Source organism: Rhinolophus ferrumequinum, chromosome 15, assembly GCF_004115265.2.
Source record: "Rhinolophus ferrumequinum isolate MPI-CBG mRhiFer1 chromosome 15, mRhiFer1_v1.p, whole genome shotgun sequence".
Classification (NCBI taxonomy): domain Eukaryota; kingdom Metazoa; phylum Chordata; class Mammalia; order Chiroptera; family Rhinolophidae; genus Rhinolophus; species Rhinolophus ferrumequinum.
In genome coordinates this window covers 23,441,772-23,465,229 of record NC_046298.1, presented here as the reverse complement: position 1 = coordinate 23,465,229, position 23,458 = coordinate 23,441,772, and the positions used below count along the sequence as shown (strand labels likewise).

Sequence of the window (23,458 nt, the reverse complement as noted above, 5' to 3'; positions counted from 1 at the left end):
CTGGAAATAAGACTCTAGAGATGAGTTAGTAAATTTTGGAATAGCGATGGGATGAGAGAGTCTAGAGAGTAAGTGGTTAGAAGGCCCTGAGTTAGGAGGGATGCACCGAAGACTATTTGGCAAGCAAGCATGCCTCAGATAGATGAAGAACGTGACCCAAAAGAAAACTGTGAGAGTACAAGAAAGCTTGCTGAGGATCCTAAGAGCGGTGATTAAGCATCCGAGATGGGAGCTGTGGCACACAAGGACGCTGTCAATGAAATGTGCCAGCTTTGGAGTTGGACAGAGCCATCGTGTCTGCCAGCCAAGCAAAACATTTCAATAAAATACAGGCGCATGCTGTTTCTCATACACCAAATGCATGTAAGACCCCATCCCAGAAGCAACAACAGGTGCGTATTAGTCCACATGTATACTCTTCCACTCATCTGCAGAATGTTTGACGAGGAATGAGCAATGCTATCTTTCCCGTAAAGGAAGCAAATCTATGCTTTGAACTACAATACATATTTTAACAAACAACAAAAGATTGAATCCATAATTTATTAAGGATAGCATAATTCTACTGCCTTAGAGGAGATTATGGGTAAAAAAGGACCCTAAACCAATGATTTCATCTTCACCATGGATTCCCTTCTTTCAGTATATTGAAATACTGTTTGCTAGCTTTGCACACTCACGAATGTTAGCAGCAGGGAAGAGAGCTAAATGTAGGACTTTATAAATGTGGCACTAGGTAACATGAACTTCGGTGGGGACTTACTATCTTAAATCTCAGTGATTTCAGTATCAAAATATTATTGATCTACTTCCTTATGGGTGGGTGGGGAAATATGTAATTTCGCAACTGAAAGGGAATACTGATCACTAAGTATGTGGATTCTACCTGCACCCTCATTCTGTAAGTAAAGAAAAAGAAGCACACAGGTGAATTGTCCATGGTAACATACCTTCTTAGGGCTGTACTGGTCACGTTCCTATTTCACTTCCAAGCACGTATCATTGTTTCCCTGCTCTGTTCTGAGGCACAGGAGGCTGAGTGACGTAGACTGAGAATTCTGGGCTCCTGTGTTCACAAGCTTCCAGCTGGACACTAGATAGAGACTGATGGGTGAAAGGAAGGGAGGAGCCAGGATATGTCTCCCTGTCTGGCTCTGCCTCAAGAAGCTTCTTGGTAGTGGCTGAGCCTTTTACAAGGCTCCTGCTCCCAAACGGCACCCCTTGCTTCCATAATCCTCTACTGGGCAGCCCCTGCTATGGTTCTAGCACGAACTGAACAGCCTCGAGGCTCTGGAAGCACCACCTTCTCATTATCTCTCCAGCTCTTGGAGTTACAGTATCTTCTTGCTGTTGCTAAGCTCTGACTTGCCTCACCCCGCCACCTTGGACTGATCAGCTTTTCCATCACCTGTAACCAAATTCCTATGACGGCTTCCCAGTTTCAGAGGCCCAGGGTAATTTCTACTTTCTTGAATGGGCACAGACGCAGAGCCCAGCTTAGCATGAACACTAGGTATTTTTCTGTACTGTCATAATATGATCAAAGTTTGCAAGTGCCACCCAACCATTACATAAATATATATTTTAAACTACTAATAAAATATATATTAAAATAATATGTGATGTTTCATGCTCATAACGCCCATAGACTTTATACTATCAATAAATGGTACACAATAATATCATATAACAAGTAGGAAATATCCATTATCTATTTTTCTTCAAAATTCAAAAATTGTACAATTTCCTATCCAGTCTCCTCTATCTGTTATCCTTTCTTTATTTCACTTCCAGGTTGCTTTATTCCATTTGAAACCTCAGATAAATCTAATCTTTTCTTTTATTAAATAAACATATATTCCATCCATCGCCCCCATCTCTTCTTCTTCACTCCTTGAGATTCATTCTTTAGTACCAAATGACAGCTCACTTCAAAATTTTACATCAGTTTTAGAATTCACTCCAGAAGTGTCCAGTATAATCTTATATTATCTGTTTTGATGGCCATAAATTACTCCACTGTATGGAGGTACTATAATTTACTTAATAAGTAAGTGACCTGCTGCTGGTGGTAGATTGGATCAATACTATTTTGCTATTATGATGTTGCAGTGAATATCCTTGCATATGTTTCTTTTGCACAGTACAAGTGAACTTGCAGGATAAATCCCTGGAGTTGTTCAAGTTGTTTTTTAGTGTAGATTATATATTTGGGTAGATTTAAAGTATTAACCAACATTGTTTTGGAACCCCTTCCTTCAATATAAGAAAAACATTCATTACCTTCTAAAGAGTTGGCACCTACGTATTCCCCCACCAGCAGAGTTTGAGAGTGTCTCTTTCCCCATGTCCCATGACAATGTTTTCCTGTCTTGAATCATTTGAGTTCTCTTTTAAAATATTGATATCCTAACACATGATACTTGAACATACAGCAGAGGGGATTCTCAAGCCCAAATCTTGGGTATCAAAACCTTGCCCCACCTAGTTATGTGGCCTTGGAAAAATAACCTCATCATGTCTCAGTTTTCTTAAACATAAAATGGGCATTATCGTAGTACCTAACTCACTGGGTTGTGAACATTAACTGAATAAATACATACAAAGCATGCAGTATAGTGCCTGGCCTATGATGCATTCACGTATTGAATAAGTGGTCATTCTTCTTGTTTCTTAAATGCTTGTCTTTAAAATTTATTTTTAGCTTCATCTTGTGTTAAACTGTAGCATCCATAATACCATGGTTTTAATGCAGTAGCTAAAAAAAAATTTAAGAAAAGCCATTACATCAAATGTATAAGTATTAAAATTAAAGATAATGTCATTGCGTTATGTACAACTTAGAAAATTATGTCTTAAATAACACTGTAATTGCAATATTCACATTTGTTTCAATCTTCTAGAAAATGTTACCTGACACTTATTTTAATTTGCATTTGTTCAATATTGAATGAGGTTGAAGATACTTTTACATATTTATATACCATGTTTCCTTTCTGTGAACTGCCTGTATATATTTTGCCTCTTTTTAAAACAAAACAAAACTTAATTTTTTTATTATTAATTTTTAAAAATTTTTTGCACGTGTGCTAAAAGAATTTTTTGTGATTATGAATATGTCCTGGAACTGCACTGTCTAATACCGCAATCTCTGGCTTAATATAGCTATTGAACACTTAAAATGTGGCTATATTACTGTGAAACTTTATTTTAAATTGTATTTCATTTCAATTAATCAATTTTTCATTTAAATAGCTTTATATAACAAGTGGCTACCCTATTAAACACCATAGCTTTAAATACCAAAGAAATTCAGTCTTACTCATTGGAAGGATAGAGTTAACATCTAGTTCACAGCTTTCTTTTTTCTTTTTTACCTAGCCTAGATCTTTAACCAAAACCTTCTTGTAATACATACCCAAGGAATATATACTGGATTTCAGATGAATCGGCATTCTGCTGATTATTTTTGTACTGAATTAAGCATCTGTACTTGGTTGTCAAGTTTGTTTATTGAATAATCCAATGGTTCCCATACTTTGCAGGAAACTGGAATCACCTGAGACTATTTTTTTAAATCCCAATACCTGGGTTCCCACCTCCAAATATTATTTAATTGACATGGATGCTTCCTGGGCATCAGAATTTCAGAGTGCAGTCAAATTTGGGAAGCACAGACATAACCTGTCATCAGTGAGTAACCTGGGATTGACGAGATGCAGGTACACCAGAGAAGGCGGTTGTCAAGTGTCTCCAAAGTGGTCCATCATTAGTAAAGTATGTAAGCTGAAGGGTCCCTAGAGCTGGCAGCTTTCCTGGTCTGTGATGGTCACACCCATCCCTGTGCATTGTGACCATGTTATCCCAATTCAAGATGCTGAGATATTTAGAAGCTGTTCAGCATAATTGAGCATCCATTATGTTTGTTGCTGTACTGTTGCCTGTCCTTTATCCATTTTTTTTTTAAATCTAAGTAAACTTGCAGGTGAATAAATATTCAGTCTGAATACGAGTCTTAACCCAAGACTACTATTGATGGAAAATCAAAGTGGGCATTGCCATCATATGGACTAAAAATGTTTTCCAACTTATACTCTTCTTTTACTGTTGTTTGTGCTGTTTTTTTCATGCGGTTTTCTACATGTTGTCTAATTTCCCACCTTTTCCTCTATGGCATCTGGGTTTGGTATTCTTGCTCAGAAAGACATGCCCCTCCCAATAGCATATGTTTATCTATAAATTGTCCTCTGTTTTCTTCTAAAACTTTTTTTGTGTATCTGTACTGTTTTTAAATAATCATTTCATCGGGAATCTATTTTGATACAAAAATTTTTTTTCAAGAAATGATAGCTTACCAAGTTCAATATTGACGAATTTACATTTCCTCACATACTTTCAATACTACATCTATGTTAGGCAAATCCCTGAGTACATTTGGACGTAGTCATGGATTTTATATTTTGTTCTTCCACTATGCTTTAGTATGCCAATATTGACATGTTTTAATTAATACAGATTTATAAGATTTTCCCAACATGCAGATTCTCCTTACCACTGTCATTTTTGCTAACTTACCTATTTTCTCATATATACTTTTTATATGGGACATACAGAATGATTTCATTTTAATGGGTTATTTTAGATACAATGAGTAGCTTTATAATATTGTTTTCTATTTCAAAGCAGACATGTCCCTGCATTCAATCAAGACTTCTATGTCCTTTAGTAATAGACTAAATATTATTTTCATATATCTTGTACATGTTCTTTTTTTTCTTGATATTTATTCATTCTTCGTTTTATTACAAGAGAAGCGAGTATTCCTTTTATATTGTCTACCTAGTTATTTATATATAGGAAGATAAATTATTGATTTTAAAAATTAATTTGATTGTTAAGGCACATTACTGAATTATCTTTCAAAAAAATAGTAAAATGATTCTCTTAGATTTTTAAGGAACATATGGTATCAATGCCAAGTGTTATCTGCTTCTTTCTGGATTTAAATATTTTTCTATCCTCTTCCCTGATTGAAATATGCTGGATAAGTTTGGAAATTAAAAGTGTAAAACTAGGAAAGAAAGCCTAATGAATCTATTTTCCAGAAGACCTCGTTGCCTAGGTCTTAAAAAACAATAAAGAAACATTTCAAAAGGACAGAATTGCTTCCAAGAGTGAACAACACCAAATGTAGCCTCCTGGGACTGGGGAATAAGAAAAGCCAGAAGTAGCATCTATGACATCACATCACAGCAATGACAAGAGGACTGGAGAAAAGGGGACAATGCTGTCTCTGAACTATCACATGGCAGAATGCGAGATACAAATTGTAAAGGTCTTTAAAGCATGTTATTCTCTGGTTGGTGATCTGAGAACGATCTTAAATGTGAGAGCGTGCACTCTGAAGAGAGCACCAAATAAAATCAGCTAACTCTACTCACTTTCTTCAAATCATTTTTATTTTACTTGCTTAGAGACAGATCAATTTGAAGAATGTGGAGCAATACTACCATTTATATCGCTATATATGTGTACCTTACCTACGGTTCACAGACATATATAGATATATGTATGTATGTGTGTGTATATATATATATGCATATTACATATCAATACAAAGTGCCAGTATATGTGTGCCCAGAGAAGGGACTGACATAACATGTTATAGAACGAGCACAGATGCAATGAGATAAAATAAACCACATTACTTGATGGAGAAGGTGCCTAACAGACTAACTGTTCTGATTCATGATTGATGCCACATTAAAAACCTAAATGCGACCACCTTTAACCACCTACTATCAGGTTAGTCATTTTCAAAAGGGTGGAAAACTCATAGTTAAATAGAAATATAAACAAGAGACTCCCTGAGGATACGGACTAATAATGTAGACTTCCAATAAAAATGTCTTTTTCGCATTGGAGTGAGGCACGATTGAAAGGCAGAAGCCGCTTAAGGCATTCTCTAGGCATTTACCCAAGAACTGAGGCAAGGATTGCGGGGTATTAAGCTGCATGATTTGACATGTTGACATACATGCCATTAGAACTGTTGTCCTTTATATCACCGCCAATGATTTTTGTAGGCTTAGGTCACTCAAATAAGGGCTCAGCATTGGGAAAGGGAGATGCCACCCGCCAGGCAGGGAGTCCACCAAGTTCACAGTACTTGTATTTCTGCCTGCTTGTATTTCTGCCTCCTCTGGGTTTCTATTAAAATCTCCCAGTCACTTATTTATTTGACGGGAGACAAATACTCGTCCATGTTAAAATCTTTGCAGGTAGTGTTTCTTCCGTGTCTGGCTTATAGAGTTGACAACTCAATCTCTCACAGTGATAATAATGGTGTAAATACTTTATGACAGGTGATACTTCTACCTAATTGACCATGTCACAGGGGCTCCGTGTCTTTCACCAGCCAAACCCAGAACCACAACATTAGACACTTGTAATTGAGAAACAAAGTTATACTAACTTTCAAAATACATTAAAGGGTTCTTGTTTGAAAAATCAGGTACAACGGGAATCCATTCAAAAAAGTGAACTATGCTTTTGCATAGCAATCATATAGCAAGTAATACGAATCATAATTCATAAAATTGGTACCATCCGTTCCGTGCCTTTACAAATCTGCCCAAAAGAATTTTGGGCAAGTATAAGAGAGAATCTGGATAATCTGGCCAAGTTCCTGCACATGTCGATCTGCTTAAAAGAACTTCTAAGTTGTTAGTTTCATGAAATTTCAGCAATTGTTCTTAAATGAGTGAAAATTATACCTTACATTTACTTTTTCAATCATTTACAATAAATTGACTTTAAAAAGTCTTTTGATCATAGATGTTGAGGAATTGTATTTTGTCTTCAATTGGAGAGCAACGATTTTAGTGACTTGCATGTTCTAATTTTTTTGTAAAATATTTATATGCCATCTAACAGAGTACTTGGTATAAATTACATTTATGCGCATCAGAACATAAATTTTTTTCTAAAGAAATGCCTTAATGTGTAACTTTTAAAAATATCATATATCTGTCAAGTTTACAGTTCTATTAAATATGTGCATGACCTGTATGATAATAAATAAATTATTTTGTCTTTCTCTTTAAAGATTATTTGTAAGAGGCGATGGGGCATTTTATTAATTATTTCAGGTATAAAGAAGTCTTTGTTCTCTCTAGTGCTTGAAATGAGATCAAATGAGGGGAGAATGAGGCATCCTCACTGAAGCATTTCAATCCATGTTGATGGCTTTTATTTTGTTTCTAAATTTATAACAATTGTCTTTTCTTCTTTTTTCCTCACATACTTGTATAATGCTTTATATGTTTCCTCTCTTACATAGATTTATTTGTATCATCTGGAGCAGACTGCAAAGCTCTTAGGGAAAATTGGCATGTTTTGTTTAATTTGTATATATCCCATAATATGTAGAAAAACTGGGCAAAAAATGCCAAAAAAAGAAAAATAAGCTAGGAAATACATATTTGTAAAACTGTGACCAAAGGCTAAATTCTTTACTATGTCCATCAATTAAAAATTTTCTTTGTCGGGGCGGCCAGATCGCTGAGTTGGTTAGAGCTCAAGCTCTGAGCAACAGGGTTGCCGGTTCGGTTCCCACATGGGCCAGTGATCTGCGCCCTCCACAACTAGATGAAGGATAATGACTTGGACCTGATAGGCCCTGGAGAAATACACTGTTCCGCAATAAAATTTATTGCAAAATTTTTTTTTCTTTGTCTAAAGAAAAAAATCCAAATTAAATTGACCTGTGTTATTCCAGGTGAAAATGTCACCAAGTTTCGGGGTGTTTTTTTTTCCATGCTTTGTGAAACTGTAGATTCACACAAAGAGGGATCTCCCTCAGAGTGGGACCTCAGTGACTGTGGGGTAGCACACAACTCTGCAGCCTACCTGCGATGAACAGGTAGCATGAGTTTATGTGTGTGCAAATATATCAATCATCAAGGTCTGAGGATTTGTGGTTGTTTTACCTACTGCAACATAACCTTACCTATTTTATGTGTGGTCATGGCACCAAGTCTTACTTTTGATCTTGACACTCAAAGTTATCCATCAACATTCTTTACCATATCAAGTATTGTCCAGACCTTCCGACCCTTGACAATCCATTCTGACCAACAGCCTCACCAACAGTTATCACAAGGGAGGGAAACTGTGTCCCTGGAGATCGCCAGTATCCATGCTTTGTTCACACTTTTCTATCTTCATAAATAGCTTCCTTAATCCTTCCATAATCTAATTTACAACGGTCTTTTATCAATATCTATTTTAATTCCTGCTTTTTTGACAAATTCAGTCCTCGGTGATCTCCATATTCTGTCGATTTCCAAATCTCTAGGAGTCTGTACCTCATATTTGCATGCCCCTCTGAGTCATTCTTTGATTTATTCTGTTGGGCTTTATTTTTTTCTAATGTCAACATCAGCTCTTTCACTACCTCCCAGAATTTTGTGCAAAGTTAAGCACATTATGAGATCAATGTCTTCAAATCTATTCATTCATTCATTGATTTTTTTTCACTAATTCACTCAACGAAAGTCATGTGCCACACTTGTGTTGAATGCCGAAATGCAAAGATAAGAAATATAAACCCTCTCCCCTTAAAAAAGTTCATAATTTATAGGGGAGAGAGAAATGTACCATCCTAACTCTAAGTATATTCAACTGGTTCAACATAAGTGTGATAAAAGGAGGAGCTGGAGGGAGGAAAGAGTCAATTTTGGTTACTGTGATCATGAAAGTATCCTACAAGAAAGTATATTTAATTTATTCATTCACTCATTCATTCATTCCTTTATTCATTCACTCAACCAACATTTAGTATTTGCCTGTGTGGGGTTTCAGAGCTTCCATGGTATGTCACCCCAAGATCTGCTTCCGTGGTATATGGATTGTTTTGAGCTAAGGGCAATTTCAGCTTCAGGCTCAAGAAAAATTTCTGCCCCTTCTTTTAACTACCCAGAAGAACTTGAAATAAGGGCCCTGCTCATAATAGGAGATTATCAGTAATAACCTCTTTTAGACCCACCTCTATGGCAGGGCAAACTTCTATTTTAATAAACATTAGATCTTTTCATCCAGCAATGACTGTTTGAAGCCCCCAAGACACCTTACCTCATCCCTAGCTCAGAATGTCTTATATACCCATGTTCTCTTTCTGTCTCTGTAACTCTCCTGCATGTAGCAGTCTCTGACTCGCTCATGTATGCGGGGTTCCCATACATACGTATGCATTATATTTGGTTATTTTCTCTTGGTCATCTGTCTCATGTCTATTTGAGTATTAGACCAATCAGAACCTTGAGGGTAGAGGAAAGTTTGTTTCTCCCCCACACCTGCAACATGCCAAGTACTGGGAAGATTTGGGGATGCTTACATGAGAGTTTGGAAGGTACAGCCTCTATTTTCAGGGTGCTCACACTAAATAGGGGAAGACGGTGAGTACACCAACAAATTATAACACAGTCTAAAAAATAATATTGCCTTGACAGGTCATTGTGATAGATGCCATTTGTCTTTAAATTGATAGGTTTAGACCAGTTAAAGGTATTATTATTCATGCCACTATTTCACCCTGAGCACCTCACCATTAATGGGAGTAAGAGAAAAGGCAAACGGCACTGTCTAGGTTTGGCTTTCCTGAGCTTGATGAATGGAAAAGCAATTTTCATGGCTGAGCTATCATTTTTAAAAATGTCAAAAACATACATTTTACTTAACACAGATAAATATTAACATGGATTAACCACTCCTTATCGAGTTTAAAATCCAATGTTCAATTTAGAAAAGAGTAAAAGCGAATCCAAACACCTAGTTAAAATAAATACCTCATTAAGCTTTCATTGTTATTGGTTCATAATTACTGTTTATTTTATCCCTAGTTTGAATGAGTTTCACAGAATCAATTCAACCATAATATCCAGTTTTTTTCGCTCTTATAGACAACTTCAACCTGCTTTGGGCTATAAGGCAGCGTTTCTTAAAAATGCTAGTAGGCAACTTCTTCCAGCCCAACTGTTGTTCTCTCCAGAGAAAGAAGAAAGCTACTTCTCAATTCAATTTACATCAATAAACGTGCAATAAGTGGCCACCTAGAGCTTCAGAGATGCAAAGGTGTGAGTAAATCACAGGCCATTTCTTCAATGAGTTTATAATGTAAAAAGGAGTGCTAGGAAGTTTCAAAAGAGAGGCAGTTGACTGATCAAAGAAAATTATCATTATGTGCCCAAATAGGTTTCCAAATTATCTGTGTGCTAAGAATAATGCTACATTAAGTTACTCATTTTCTCTGGTTCTGGTAGCTCAGCCAGAGGGGGGTGGGGGAATAGTTCTTTGATTATAGTATGTTGTCCGTGGCCCATATACGATCCAAAGCAATACTTTTCTATACTAACAAAGAAGTCCTTTCTTCATCACCAAGCAAACTTCCGTTAGCTTCTTTCTTCCATCAGGCGTTTATATACAATCAGTCAACTACAAATACCACCCACTTTATCACAAACTGCCTCCTTGTCTCTCTTGTAGGAGCTCTGCCCCTGTCCACAAAACAAAACAGCATTTTACACACTTACACACTTTGAAAAGACTAGAGAATGGTTTATATATGTCATATGTGTGTGTTTGTGTGTGTGTGTGTGTGTGTGGTGTGTGTATATATATATAGCATATATATACACACATATATAGCAAATATTACATATAAAAGCTCCATATACTAGAGATAGGGAGAGAATGGGATGGGGGTGGATTAATTCAGAAATCTCAGGGTCATCAGAGGAGATAAAAAGAATAAACTCTTTTGTCTAGCCGTAAATAAAGAATGCAAAACTACTACGTAATTGAACTAAACTTAAATTTCTATCCATGTTTTGTTTATTTCTTCGACTTCCACGCTATTTAGTGGACTGACAAGATTTTTTTTTTTACAATTTCTAAGGACTCTATGAAATAAATTTGCCTTTAGTACTTCCATAAATTATACCATGAAATGTATTAGAAAATGAATATTAACATATTTTCTCTTAAGAAACATTTTCAAAGTAATTCTGAAGATTCTGTTTCTCAACTTAGGTTAAGAGCTTCGTAAACAACATGCAGGGATGGGACAACTACACTTCCTTCCCTGACAGACTGTGCATTCTGTTAGAGAAACCTACCCAGATGCTGTCCTCTTGTCGATATTGTTTCCAGTTCCTGCCGCCATCACTGAACATCAGGAGGTAGCTGGTCACCCAGTCGGAGCTCCCATACCCGCCTTGGGTGGCCACAGCAGTGATCTCCATCCTCTCTCCAAGGTCAATCTGCAACCACTGGTACTTGTTTGACACAAGTGGAGACCAGCCACCAGCTCCTTTTGTGAAAACAGAAACAGGAGAAAATTGGCAAAGAAGAATTAGTTACAAATCTGTGTTAGTGGAATAGAAACGCCAGGAATAGAACTTAAGAAGTCAAATTTCCCAAATATAAAATGTCATTGTAGTACTTGTAAATGTAAATTCATAATTGTAATTAAAAAAACACAAGAATTTAGTATAAATGGTTAATTATGTTCATTTCTAAGTATTGTAACCTCCTGACACTGGAGAGAACTAAGGGTCTCATGGAATGCTTAAAGCGCTTTTTTCAACAGGTGGACATTTATGTCTGCACTTGGAAATAGCATATTTATTGCCTGCACGCACGACTGGGTAAAGATCTGGCCCTCAATGTCTTTGCTCGGGCTTGGATTTAATGGAATATCTTCACACTATGGCAGAACTAGAAGACTACCTTTGATGTCTGATCACATAGACACCTTAGAGTAAGAAGTACACCCTTAAGCCTGAGAATACAAAGATGGCCAAGGAATTGTCCTACTCTCACTATTGTTTACAGTTTTATAGGAGGAACACACATTAAAAAGCATGTTTGAAACGCAACATGAAAAATGTTAATAGTGGAGCATGTGCAGGGAACAATAACACAATAAATGATGGAGGGTTCTATCCAGTGGAAATTGGCTGGCAGCAGTGTGTGAAAGATGATTAAATTTTCAGGAATTTTGCAAGCCAATTGTTAACCATTGCCATCTTTGCAACTGACCATGGTGGGAGTATTTAAATCACAGAAATTGGCAATCTCTACAAGTCAGCACCCACCCCAACCCCAGCCAGTTTACCAATGAACCACTGGTTCTATCCTAACTGGAAAGAGAGAGGATGATGGGGTGGTGGGGGGGGAAGGAGAGGGAAAAATCATGGAAAAGATCACAGAACAAATTGTGTTTAAGCACCCAGAAGTGAAAAATAGGAGTTTGTTGTATATTCAAGAAAGTATGGGTCGAACAAAATTTATTGTGTTTTGTTTCATCCGATGCACGCCAGAAAACCATAGATGTGACTATGATATGTCTTGTTAAGAAGTTTCGTCAGTCCCATTTAATATGATACTTTATTTGGGGAATTTATTTAAGTAATACTGACATTGATGATTGCATAAAGTAATATATAATCATTGTGAACAGCATAAAATAGAGTTTGACAAATTTTTGAAACCATAATTATCTAATATTCAATACTATTAAAATGCACCATCTATTATATAACACCCCAATAAGACTATTAATACATGTTTTCTTTTCCTCTTCCTTTTGCCATCCACCTTGAGGCTCTGATAAGGTCTGACATTTTAGTTAGAGATTACCATTAATTTATACAGAGTTTTTATTCAAGCATTATTCTTGACATCTGTGCCCTGTTTCATAAAACCTCGAGTACAGGCTCAACTACAAAGAGATGCCCAATAAATGTTTGCTATTATGATGTAGCACAACCATTGTGAGATCTAAAGGGGAACAGCTGTGTTAACAACTGTTTTATAGGTTTAAAAATTCTTTTGTGGACAGACGTGCGACAAAGACACTCTGATAAAGGAAAGGCAGAACTTTTTGTCACTTATAGCTCAGAAAAAGAGAAGGCTGTCAGTCAGGTCCATAGAGAGACTTGCACCCAAGGAAAGGAGCTTTGAAGGGCAGCTAATGTATGTATGGCAAGTGGGGTGGGGAGAGGTGGGTTTTGTGGGCTCCTGTGCACAGGCTAACTTGAAGGGGTTCTGGGACGTAGGGTTGTCCCGAGTTGTCTGGTACCTGACTCTAGGGCGATTAGGATTGATGGGCGCATGGGAGGGGTGGTGAATGGATAAATATTTCTCTCCACTGTCCTAGCTAATCAAAAGTTTGGAAGTTGGAAGTCTTCTGGGGCCTGATATTAACCAAGCACCCTTGGTCCTCTTACTGCTGCAACTGCACCTCTCTCAGTATTTTTAATCACATTTTTACAGAGGAAAGTTGGAAAAGAATGAAGAATATGCCCTCAGCCAGCCATCATCTTAACCTGACATCTCTACATTTGGAATTTAATCTGTATCAGCTTGCCTCTGAGAAAACGCTGATTACGTTGCTTCTTCCTCTTTCTAGTTAATTTTCATGGTCCACAGTTAACAAGAATGAGGATACATCTTTAAATACAGAATTTCATGATATTCCTCTGGCGTTGTGACACTCCTTTACGGATCAGTATTTAAAAAGTGGACACACGAGAGACGCACAGTGAGGAAAACAGGACTGGGTGATTCTAGTGAGTTAAAATTGGATCATCAATTCTCATCAGGAGAAAGAGAAGCCTCTCACTGACCGCATCCTCTCCCAGCATCCCTCACTGTTACAGCTGCAGTAACCAACTTGCACCGCTCACAATTAATTGACCTTGAACATTTCAATTTCTCACCTGTGGTGAAAGGTATAACTGATATGCAAATTGTGCTCTATCATTAAGGAAGTATACCAATAAAGCAGTGGAAATTCGGATGTTCCCAGGTTTTATACCAAGGGACTTCTGCAGGATAAGTTGGCTGCAGGGAATCCCGAGATCCCTACTTGGTTTTAAGCTGGACTGCTCTATAGACGCACATGGTGTAAGTGTGTGACGGTGTGTTATTCTCGTTCTAATTTTAAAACAAATGTCGAATAATAATATGGAAAATGCAAATATAGAGAGATAGAGATCCACATCTAGAACTTGGCACATTTGGTAGTGCCAGCCTATGATGACAGGTAGAGACAACAGTGACATGACACAAACATGTGACTCAGCTTAGACAACACCAGCTGCATGGCTACCGCCAAACCACCTTGCCTTCTGCAGACATACTTCTGTCATAGTTACATTTTTAATGGCGAAAATGAGGCTAACTCCAGCAAATTTTGAACTCTGAATTACTATAAAATAAAATAAAGCATTCTTTATTTTATTTGTTAACCAAACCTTTCAGCTGGTCAAGGATTATTCATCCTTAATTGTGCGTTTAACATGCTGATATATTCAACATCGTGGTAGACCAATACCTGTGAGACCAAAGACCATCTTTTTCCACAGTTATTGACATTATTCCACAAAACAAAAATAGGAGTCTTGCCCCTCAATTCATTTTCTTCCCCACATCGCAGTCTTCCTGTCCCTATTCCATCCTCCTTTTTTCTCCTGCCTTGGCCAGGTTACTGGGAGCTGACACAATAAAGTATCATAAATCTTTTCAAACAGAAACATTCCTTGAATCTTCATATAATAGCCTGAAAACTCACACTTACAGATAAAACCTCTCCCTATTGATGAGACGTCTAAATTAAGTATTGCAGTGTCACTATGAGCAAGCATGTGAGTATATGGTAGTTGTTACTTTTTACTTTTGAAAACAATTTGCTACTAACTCCAAACAAAGAGAATCACAGTAAAGTTGAGCTTTGAAACAGTTTAATTACTGAGTGGCCACAAAACACAGCATCTCTTGTGTCTGTTGCCTACCACTTTTAAATATCTGATTCCTAAGGAACTTGCTTCTTTAGTATATGTTGCTATGAATTGTCAGGAAAGAAGAGTAAACTGAAAATTATCCAGTGCCTGTTGTATGCTAAGCACTCTACTGGAAATTTTATGTGCTGTATTAACATTTAAAATTATCTAGTGGGATGAAAGATGTTTTAACATCTCTTCTTTTCAAACAAAAGCTTTAAAAACAGAGGCTAAGTAAATTTCCCAATATTATGCAAATTAAAATTTCCCAATATTATACAAATCATTTTAGTGCAGACGAGAAATTACTTACTTTTATAATCTAAAGAAAAGAATAAGTGAATGAACTAACCAGAAACAGTGTTGGAGACAAAGAGGAAAAACTGAGGATTGCTAGATGGGTGGGGGGGGGGGGGGCGGGTGAAGGGATTGAAGGGCAGTCGGTGACCACAGGATGGCCACGGGGTTTGAAAATTAATCTGGGGAACGTAATTTAGCGGTTACCAGAGGGTAAGGAGGTTGGGGGGTGGGAGATGAGGGTAAGGGGGATCAAATATACGGTGATGGAAGGAGAACTGACTCTGGGTGGTGAACACACAATGTAATTTATAGATGATGTGATATAGAATTGCACACCTGAAATCTATGTAATTTTAATAACAATTGTCACCCCAATAAATTTAAATAAAAAAATAAAAATAAAAATAAAACAATTTAAATCTGTGTAAGGATCTCATTTTAAAAATCATCTCCTTTTTGATTACTTACCCCTGAAATATTCACACAACTATCATTACCCTGCAGTGAACTATTTTACCCCAAGAATATATCCAAATAATATATTTAGCATTATTTAAATATAAACAACTGGTTGGCTGAATTATATTTAAGAACCATATAACTTGTCTGCTAGATATCACCAAAATTTAGTTCTGGTCATGGAGGCACAAGGTACAATTTCAGGAAAGTGAAAAGAACAATTGAAGAAAAAATGCTCTTGGTTGCAGCCTTAAAATATAGAAAAGGATCACCTCTTATCCCCCATTAAAATGGCATGACATCTGCTCCTGGTGGTCATAGTGAAGATGATGAGTTATAGAGGTTTTCAACTTTGTAAAGGGAGGAACTACACAGAAAGGAGGAGTCTTACTTCTTTCTCACAATTTAAAGTCTAAAAGGATACAGATGTTCAAGACCACAAAACACAAGTGAACATGGTGGAATGACAATTCGAACCACCATTAGGGCATCTACATTTCTAGAAAACAATTGGCTTAATTAAGAAACTGTCATAGAAAAGTTTCCCTCTAAGATAATTACTTTTTTTTTTCACATGTGATTTCATCTGGATTTCCCCAAGAGTCTAAGGTTGCCCTCAGATCACTTTGAATTACAGTAATGTAAGGAAACGGAAAGAACATTGTACCAATATGTTTGGTTCCCTTAAATGGCCTGTGCTGTTGCCATGCACCGTTTAGAACCCGTTAACTGCTTTGTTTTTTCACCAGCGCAGTTATTTTTTTCGTTTTTGTTTTTGTTTTTTGTTTTTTTGCAGGAAGAAAACAGGACTCTAGTGCGTGCATTGTTTTTTTTCTCAGGTACATTCCTGAATCCCGGCATTGCCACCCCTGGTCACAGTGATTGTTACAGGGATGAGCAGGTCACCCGAGCCAAGCCAGTGGGGGCAATGCCAAGATTTTGTTGGGACAATTGGAGAAGAAGCCCTCTTTTCGGCTATGAATGCTGAAAAGACGGATTTGGCATCAAGCTGGAGGAACTATTATTGTGATGAGATTCCTGAGTGAAGCCAACACAGAGGGAGGCAGAGTTGAGAGATGAAGCGAGACCAAGTTCAGATGGCGTGGTCAGCACCCCTGAGTCCAGCTGTGCCTGCAGGGCATCCCCGTGCTTTCCATCGCATGAGCCCCTTCCGCTTGTGCTGAATCTACGCAGGACCACTGCACCGCAACTCTCTTCTCTCTCCTGCTTTGTCATTTTGTTCCTCTTTAATAGATCATTCCCATCGAAGTGCAAGCATCCTGTTATGTTTCCCATTTAAAAAAAAAAAAAAAAAAAGCTTCTCTTGACTCCACTCTACTTTTTCTGCTTTTTACATTAACATTCTTCAAATGAGATGTCCATACCGACTCTTTGCAATTTTTCTCATTTCATTCTCTCTTAGGCCAACTCCAATTAGACTTTCACTCCGTACCAGTCAACTGAAATGCTCTTGTCAAGATGACCAAAGAATGTCATGTTACTAAACCGAATGGTCAGACTTCAGTCTTCCAATCGGTGACGTTTGATACTTTGGACTATTTCCAATGCCTCGATATACTTTGTTCACTTACCTTCCACAAAAACTCGTGCTCTTAATTTTCTTCCCAGCTTAATGGTTGCTGTTCAGTCTCCCTTGCTGGTTCTCCCTTTCATCTCTTACCATCTCTTAAGGTTGGAATGCCCCAGGGCTCAGTCCTTTGCCCTGCTTCTTCTCTATCTACATTTACCCTTGGGTGACCTCCCAACCTCATGAATTTAAATATTATATATGTGCCAATAATTCCCCAATTTCTATTTCCCATCTTCTCCCTGAACTCCACTTATATATTCAACTCCCTACTTAACATCTTTAACCGTTTTCCAACCCAAACTCCCACTCATCCCCCAAAGCATACTCTAGTCACATCCTTCCCCAACCTACTTTATGACAATTCCATTCTTCCAGTTTCTCAGGGAGAAAAAAACAAAATGAAGTTGTGCTTGACTCCTCTCTTTCTCACCACACTACCAAACTAACAGAAAATACTGTTGGTGCCACTCACTTCTCCAGAATCAGACTGTTTCTCTACCTTCATCAGGTACTCTTTTGGTTCGAGCAAAATTATTCTAGCCTGGATCCTTGCAATAGCCACCTAACACATCTCCCTGCTTCTATCTTTGCTCATTAAGTCTCTAGTCTCCACACAACAGGTTAAAATATCATTCCTGTGCTCGAAACGCTGCAGTCACTCTCAATTTTACACCTAGTTTAAGAAAAAGTCGTTGCTACACGGCCTACAGAGTCCTACGTGACCTGCTCCCCCTCCCCCACACCCACCCCAAGTCTGACCTCCTATCCTCTTCATGACAGCTCATTCCCACCATCAACAATATAGCCTCCTTGCGGTTCCTGGAGCAAACTGCAGCTATTCCCATCCCATGCTTTGTGAAGCCATACTTTCTGCCTGGGATGCTCTTCTCTGAGATCCACTGGTCTAACATGCTTCCCACCTTCAAGTCTTTGCTCAAATATGATCCCTCTCCTAGAAGCTTGTATTTCCTGATCTCCCCTATTTAAAATTCCTTCCACCCAGCACTCTTACTCCCATTTGTCTTCCTATACACCACTTTTGCATTTTTGGACCGAAATTGACATCATTATACATAGCATATAGTTTTCTTATTTATTGTATGTATGGCTCATCCTGTATTGTACCCTATTAGAATGGACGCTCCATGAGGCCAGGATTCTTTGAAGACTTTGTTCATTGATAAATCCAGAGTGTCTAGCACATTGCCTGACACATAGTAGGTGATTAATGATTATTTACTGTGTAAAGGAATGAAACAAATGTGGAGCCATATAGGTAAAATAAGACTCTATAAATTCAAACACCAAATAAGTGGCAAAGCTGGAACTGAAGCCGAACTAAATAAAAACACAGGACACTTTTCTTTGCAGCACAGTATTTTCAATGTGGTTGTCACACAGAATACTTAAGCACTTGGCACACACATACACATATTCACACACACACACTGACTACCAACTGCTTCAAAGTTACACAGTTCAATGACTTGTAAACTATATTTCCTACAAGTATTTATTGCTTTGTTTTTGGATTTATATATATATATATATATATATATATATATATATATATATATACACACACACATACACAATGAAAAAGAGAGATGCTTTTCACTTCATTTCCCCAGAAAGGTCCTAAATTAATAATACCTGACTCAGTTCTCTTAGGTTTTACTTCTCTGCTATTGATCAATTTTCCCTCACAGCAAACTGGCAGATTGACTTTCAGTCCTGCTTCTTGTACTGCCAGATCAAATGCTTCTGAAATCTTCCATAAGTCAGTGGATTGAAAAGTAAATATTTACATCTTTTTCTTTTTTCAGGCATTTTTGATTTGTATATTTGATTTGCAAATTCTGTGACAACCAAATTTCCTCTGCAAAGCTAGAACGAAATTACAAAAGCACCAAATTCTGTGCCTTAATTTTTTTTCACCACAGTTAAGTTTTATTTCATTCAAATGCATAGTTTTGAAAAATGACTTTTAATAAATGATTATCTACAGATTCAGAGGATAATCAGGACTTACCTATGTTTTGCTTTCTAAGCTCATTGTAATACTTTTCTAAAAGTTTCAATTTAGATCTATGACAGTGAGGCAGGTCATTTCAGTAAATGACATCATGCATCAGAAAGAGCATACTGACAATATCCCAGAGGGTGAAAAATCATTTTTTGCTTCCCTACCTTTTTTTTTTTTTTTTTAATCTTTCCCAGCCAGACAGAGATGATAAGCTGTCTTGAGTCAAATGTCTTCGTATCACTTCTTTTGGGTCAACAAACCAAAGTCACTCTCTTGTACCCAACAGACATTATTTACACATAATGATTGGAAAAGCCAGCATACTAGAGCATGGTAGATCAAAACGGTAAAAAGCGCAAAACCAATCCAAAGCATTTGATTGATCATTTAACATTTTATTTAATCATTTAAATTATTAAATCATTTACTATTTTTCTAATTTGTAAAAATGTTAACATAATACAGCATCATGTTCCCAATTAAGGAGATATCTTTACCTCTAAGCTTAGCTATTTGTTGAATTTGGTCTTGAATACACATACTTTATTTAATTCCATGATTTATTCCATTTTAAGTGTTATTTCGTTGTAAAAAAAAAAAAATTATTTCCCAGGCAATGAGAAAAATGATTAGTGATGCTTGTGACCAAGAGGGCCTTAACATTCCTCAGCTTAACTAAACTTTAGACAGATTTCTTCCTGACCACAGGTCTCTGACCTCCCTTGTCCAAGAGCCTTTAATTTAGGAAACTTGTAACTGTAAATTATTTCTCAGCCCCTCAAGATGTAAATCTATACTAAGCCTCTTTCCAGTTTTATAATCCAAGGATGTTTTTCCCAAGGACCTGAGGGTCATCCCTTTGAAATGTAATCATCAAGAAAGATAGAGCCTCTATCTCCCAGTCTCTGTGGGCAGTAGGCTAACTTCCATCAGCACCAATTAGCAAACACAAATGGCCTGATAACACTGACCAACGTCCCCCTCAATGTTCTCCACTACTTTCTCACTAGCTCAGTCCAGGGCTTACAAAGTCTCTCACTTTTTGTTTCAACCGAGTTGAGTTCCATCTCTCTTCCCAATTGTAAAAGTCTTGACCCCCGTTGCTGTAGTCTTTAATTAAGTCTTTCCTGTATGTTTAACTCAATCCAGTGCAATTTTTCTTTGACATATTTTTTTTATTAGAACCTTATGTTTTTCATTTTTCTACCTAATGAAATCATGTTCCCCAGAAACCATTCTACACACAGATTCTAAGAGAAGTAGAGAGAAAAAACAATAGATGATTGGCTAAAGATGTGGTATATATACACAATGGAACCCTATTCTGCCATAAGAAAAGATGAAATAGTACCATTTGCAACAACATAGATGCATCTTGAGATTATTATGCTAAGCAAAATAAGTCAGACAGAAAAAGTCAAGAACCGCAAGATTTCACTGATATGAGATATAGAATGGAAAGCAACAAAGGAACAAGACAAACAAACCAAAAAACAAAAACTCATAGACATAGACAATAGCTTAGTGGTTACCAGAGGGTAAGGGGTAGGGGGGTGGGAGATAAGGGTAAAGGGGATCCAATATATGGTGATGGAAGGAGAACTGACTCTGGGTGGTGAACACACAATGTGATATATAGATGATGTATTACAGAATTGTACACCTGAAACCTATGTAACTTTTTTAACCATTGTCACCCCAATAAGCTTCAATTAAAAAAGAAGAACAATGCCTAGAAGTGAATGAGAGTCTGACTAGAAGTTAACCAGGGGGATGCTTCATGGCAGTGATAGTACCCAAGACTACGGCACCTCTGCTCTATCTATCAACCTAAAGGATGTCATAGCCAACGTCAGGGAATCTGAATAGCAACGAGAAGTGCCATGGGGCCCAGCCAGCAAAGGGTGATGGCCTCTGCCAAGACAGCAAGCAGTAAAATTGGCCAGTTTGGGTAGTGCATGTCAACAAAAATCCAGGGTTAGGATCACCCCAACCACACTCAGCAGATATCACTGACCTGGGATCCAACCAGTGATATTGTTGTGGACACCAGTTCAACAACCAACATGCGCCACAGGAGGCCCCCACCCATCCATGCATGGCATCATCTGAGTTCCTTGTATGCCAACTGCCATTTTGGAAAGGAGTCGAGGAAAGATTGAGAAGTCAGAATGTCTGAGCATTCACCTGGAAGAGACTAACACAACAAAGGGAGGCTACTTTACTTAGCAGAGGCTAGGAGACTTGAGTTGATCTGATATGTGGACACCTATGGGAAATAGTCTCTGGACTGAAGAGCAAATAGGGTCTCCCCGACCTTAAAACAATGCTCACAGCTGCTCAAGTTTTGACAACACTAAAAAATGTGCACTGTTTCCATGTTATTCCTCAACTACTAACATAACCTGCAGACTCAGAGGTTTGAAACTGGCCTGAGAAAATCAGATCGCCCAATATATCAGATCTGAACGACTAATGCATTGCAGTACCTTTATGAATACTTTGTTTGTGCACCTCACATCCCAAAAGCTGCTGATTATGCACTGTATATAAAATATGATTTCATAAAACGATATGTGAACTGTCAAAAGCAATGCTGTTTGCACGTGCGTATATACGTAGTCAACCAGAATCAATACATCTATCTGATTCAAAAATATTCTACCATGTGTGCAGCATTGATATAATCATGTTAGCACTCTAGAGCAGAATCTCTCAACATTCATTGGGCATCACAATGATTTTTGGTACTAACGAGACAGAAATGAGAAATATACTATATACAGACACACACACACACACACACACACAATCTACAGTCTTTAATAGATATAATGTTCTACGATAGCCTAATGGAGTGGGATACAAATGGAATTTAGTGTCTGAAGCCAACAGGCACAATAGTCTCCTGTGCACACATTCAATTCTAGAAATGCTTTCGATTGCAGGCCCTTTTGCTACACAAATGAATTGCCTCCTCCAACATCCAAGCATCTTAGCCAGCTCCATCTGGCTCCTGGCCTATGTACAAATTGAGGAGCACCCAAAGGTTATGATTTGATTAAATATATAGAGAACAAAATAACCTCTTATGTAGTTTATATCAAAATTGTAATACATTACCTTAATTTTGCCAGCGATTGACGTACATTTAGATTTTTTTTAAAATTATCCTCAATTATTACCTGTGTTTTAAATATTTTTGCCTCATTATATAAAACAAATCAAGTTTCAATATATTTGATTTGGGGATATTACATTATGCTAAAATAGTGAAGAGTACAAATAGATACAAATGTAACAAATCACTGCTGGGTGATTTTTCCAATCAAGATACTTTTATTTATGAATCTGATTTTAACCTGTGGTTATGCACTTGTAATTTTGTCACTGTCTCTCCTAAACCAAGAAACAAATACCTTCTAACATTATACACCAGTCATTACCCTGTATGAGAAAGAGTAGGCAAATATTTCCCTGGCTTCACCAAGATAAAAGTCATCTTATTTTGAGGGAGCATGACCGAGTCTGTCAGGATGCGAAAGGTAGGAAGTACAGACAGAAGAGGAAAAAAACACATCATTTTGCTCTGTTTATCTCCATCCTATTTCTATTTGTAATGTATAATGGAAAGTTCTGAATTGTCCTTTTTGATAAAAAGAAAGTCTCACAAAGCAACCTCATTTCCACTCAGACCAATGAGGTCTTTCATACAATTGTCAGGCCACCTATCATAGTTCATGGTTCTCAGTGGATATTGATCCATTGAGTCATAATAAAGTAGTGCTTCCAGCTGGGAATGGGAGTTAATGCAAACATTTTCTGGATCAGAAAAGACAGACAAAAAAAAAAAAAAATAGGTCTGCTTCTGCCTAGCCAATTTCAAATTGCTTCTGGCAATAGGCGAATCTCATCCACAGCCCTGCGTTTTTCCCCTACACTCTGTTACCACAGAGAAGAACATAGCAAGTGAAAAACAGCATCCTAGCAGAAGCAGCTCAATGCATGTTCATAATGATAGTTACAATAATTGTAAAAAGCAGATACTTTTGATAAGCAAAATGGAAAATCAATTACTAGCATGGATTATTATGTTGCCATTGTTATTACTCTGTTATATTCTTTTTCTAAAAATAAAAGAGAAATAAAAAAAAATTAAGGTCAATTTGTTGTTGCTGTTTGGAATGTAGCTTCAGAGTTCAGAATTTCGCAGTTTAATTTTGAAAATTAACACAA

The 23,458-nt window shown here is 37.3% G+C and overlaps 1 protein-coding gene across 1 annotated transcript in view; it reads right to left on the bottom strand.

Annotated features, from left to right (window-relative positions):
- Window positions 1-23,458, bottom strand: part of CNTNAP4 (contactin associated protein family member 4) — a 226,896-nt gene that overhangs the window by 147,559 nt on the left and 55,879 nt on the right. The window contains exon 3 of the mRNA XM_033129161.1: window positions 11,178-11,371. Within this exon, the coding sequence (XP_032985052.1) occupies window positions 11,178-11,371 (194 nt within the window). The remainder of the gene's footprint in view (window positions 1-11,177; window positions 11,372-23,458) is intronic.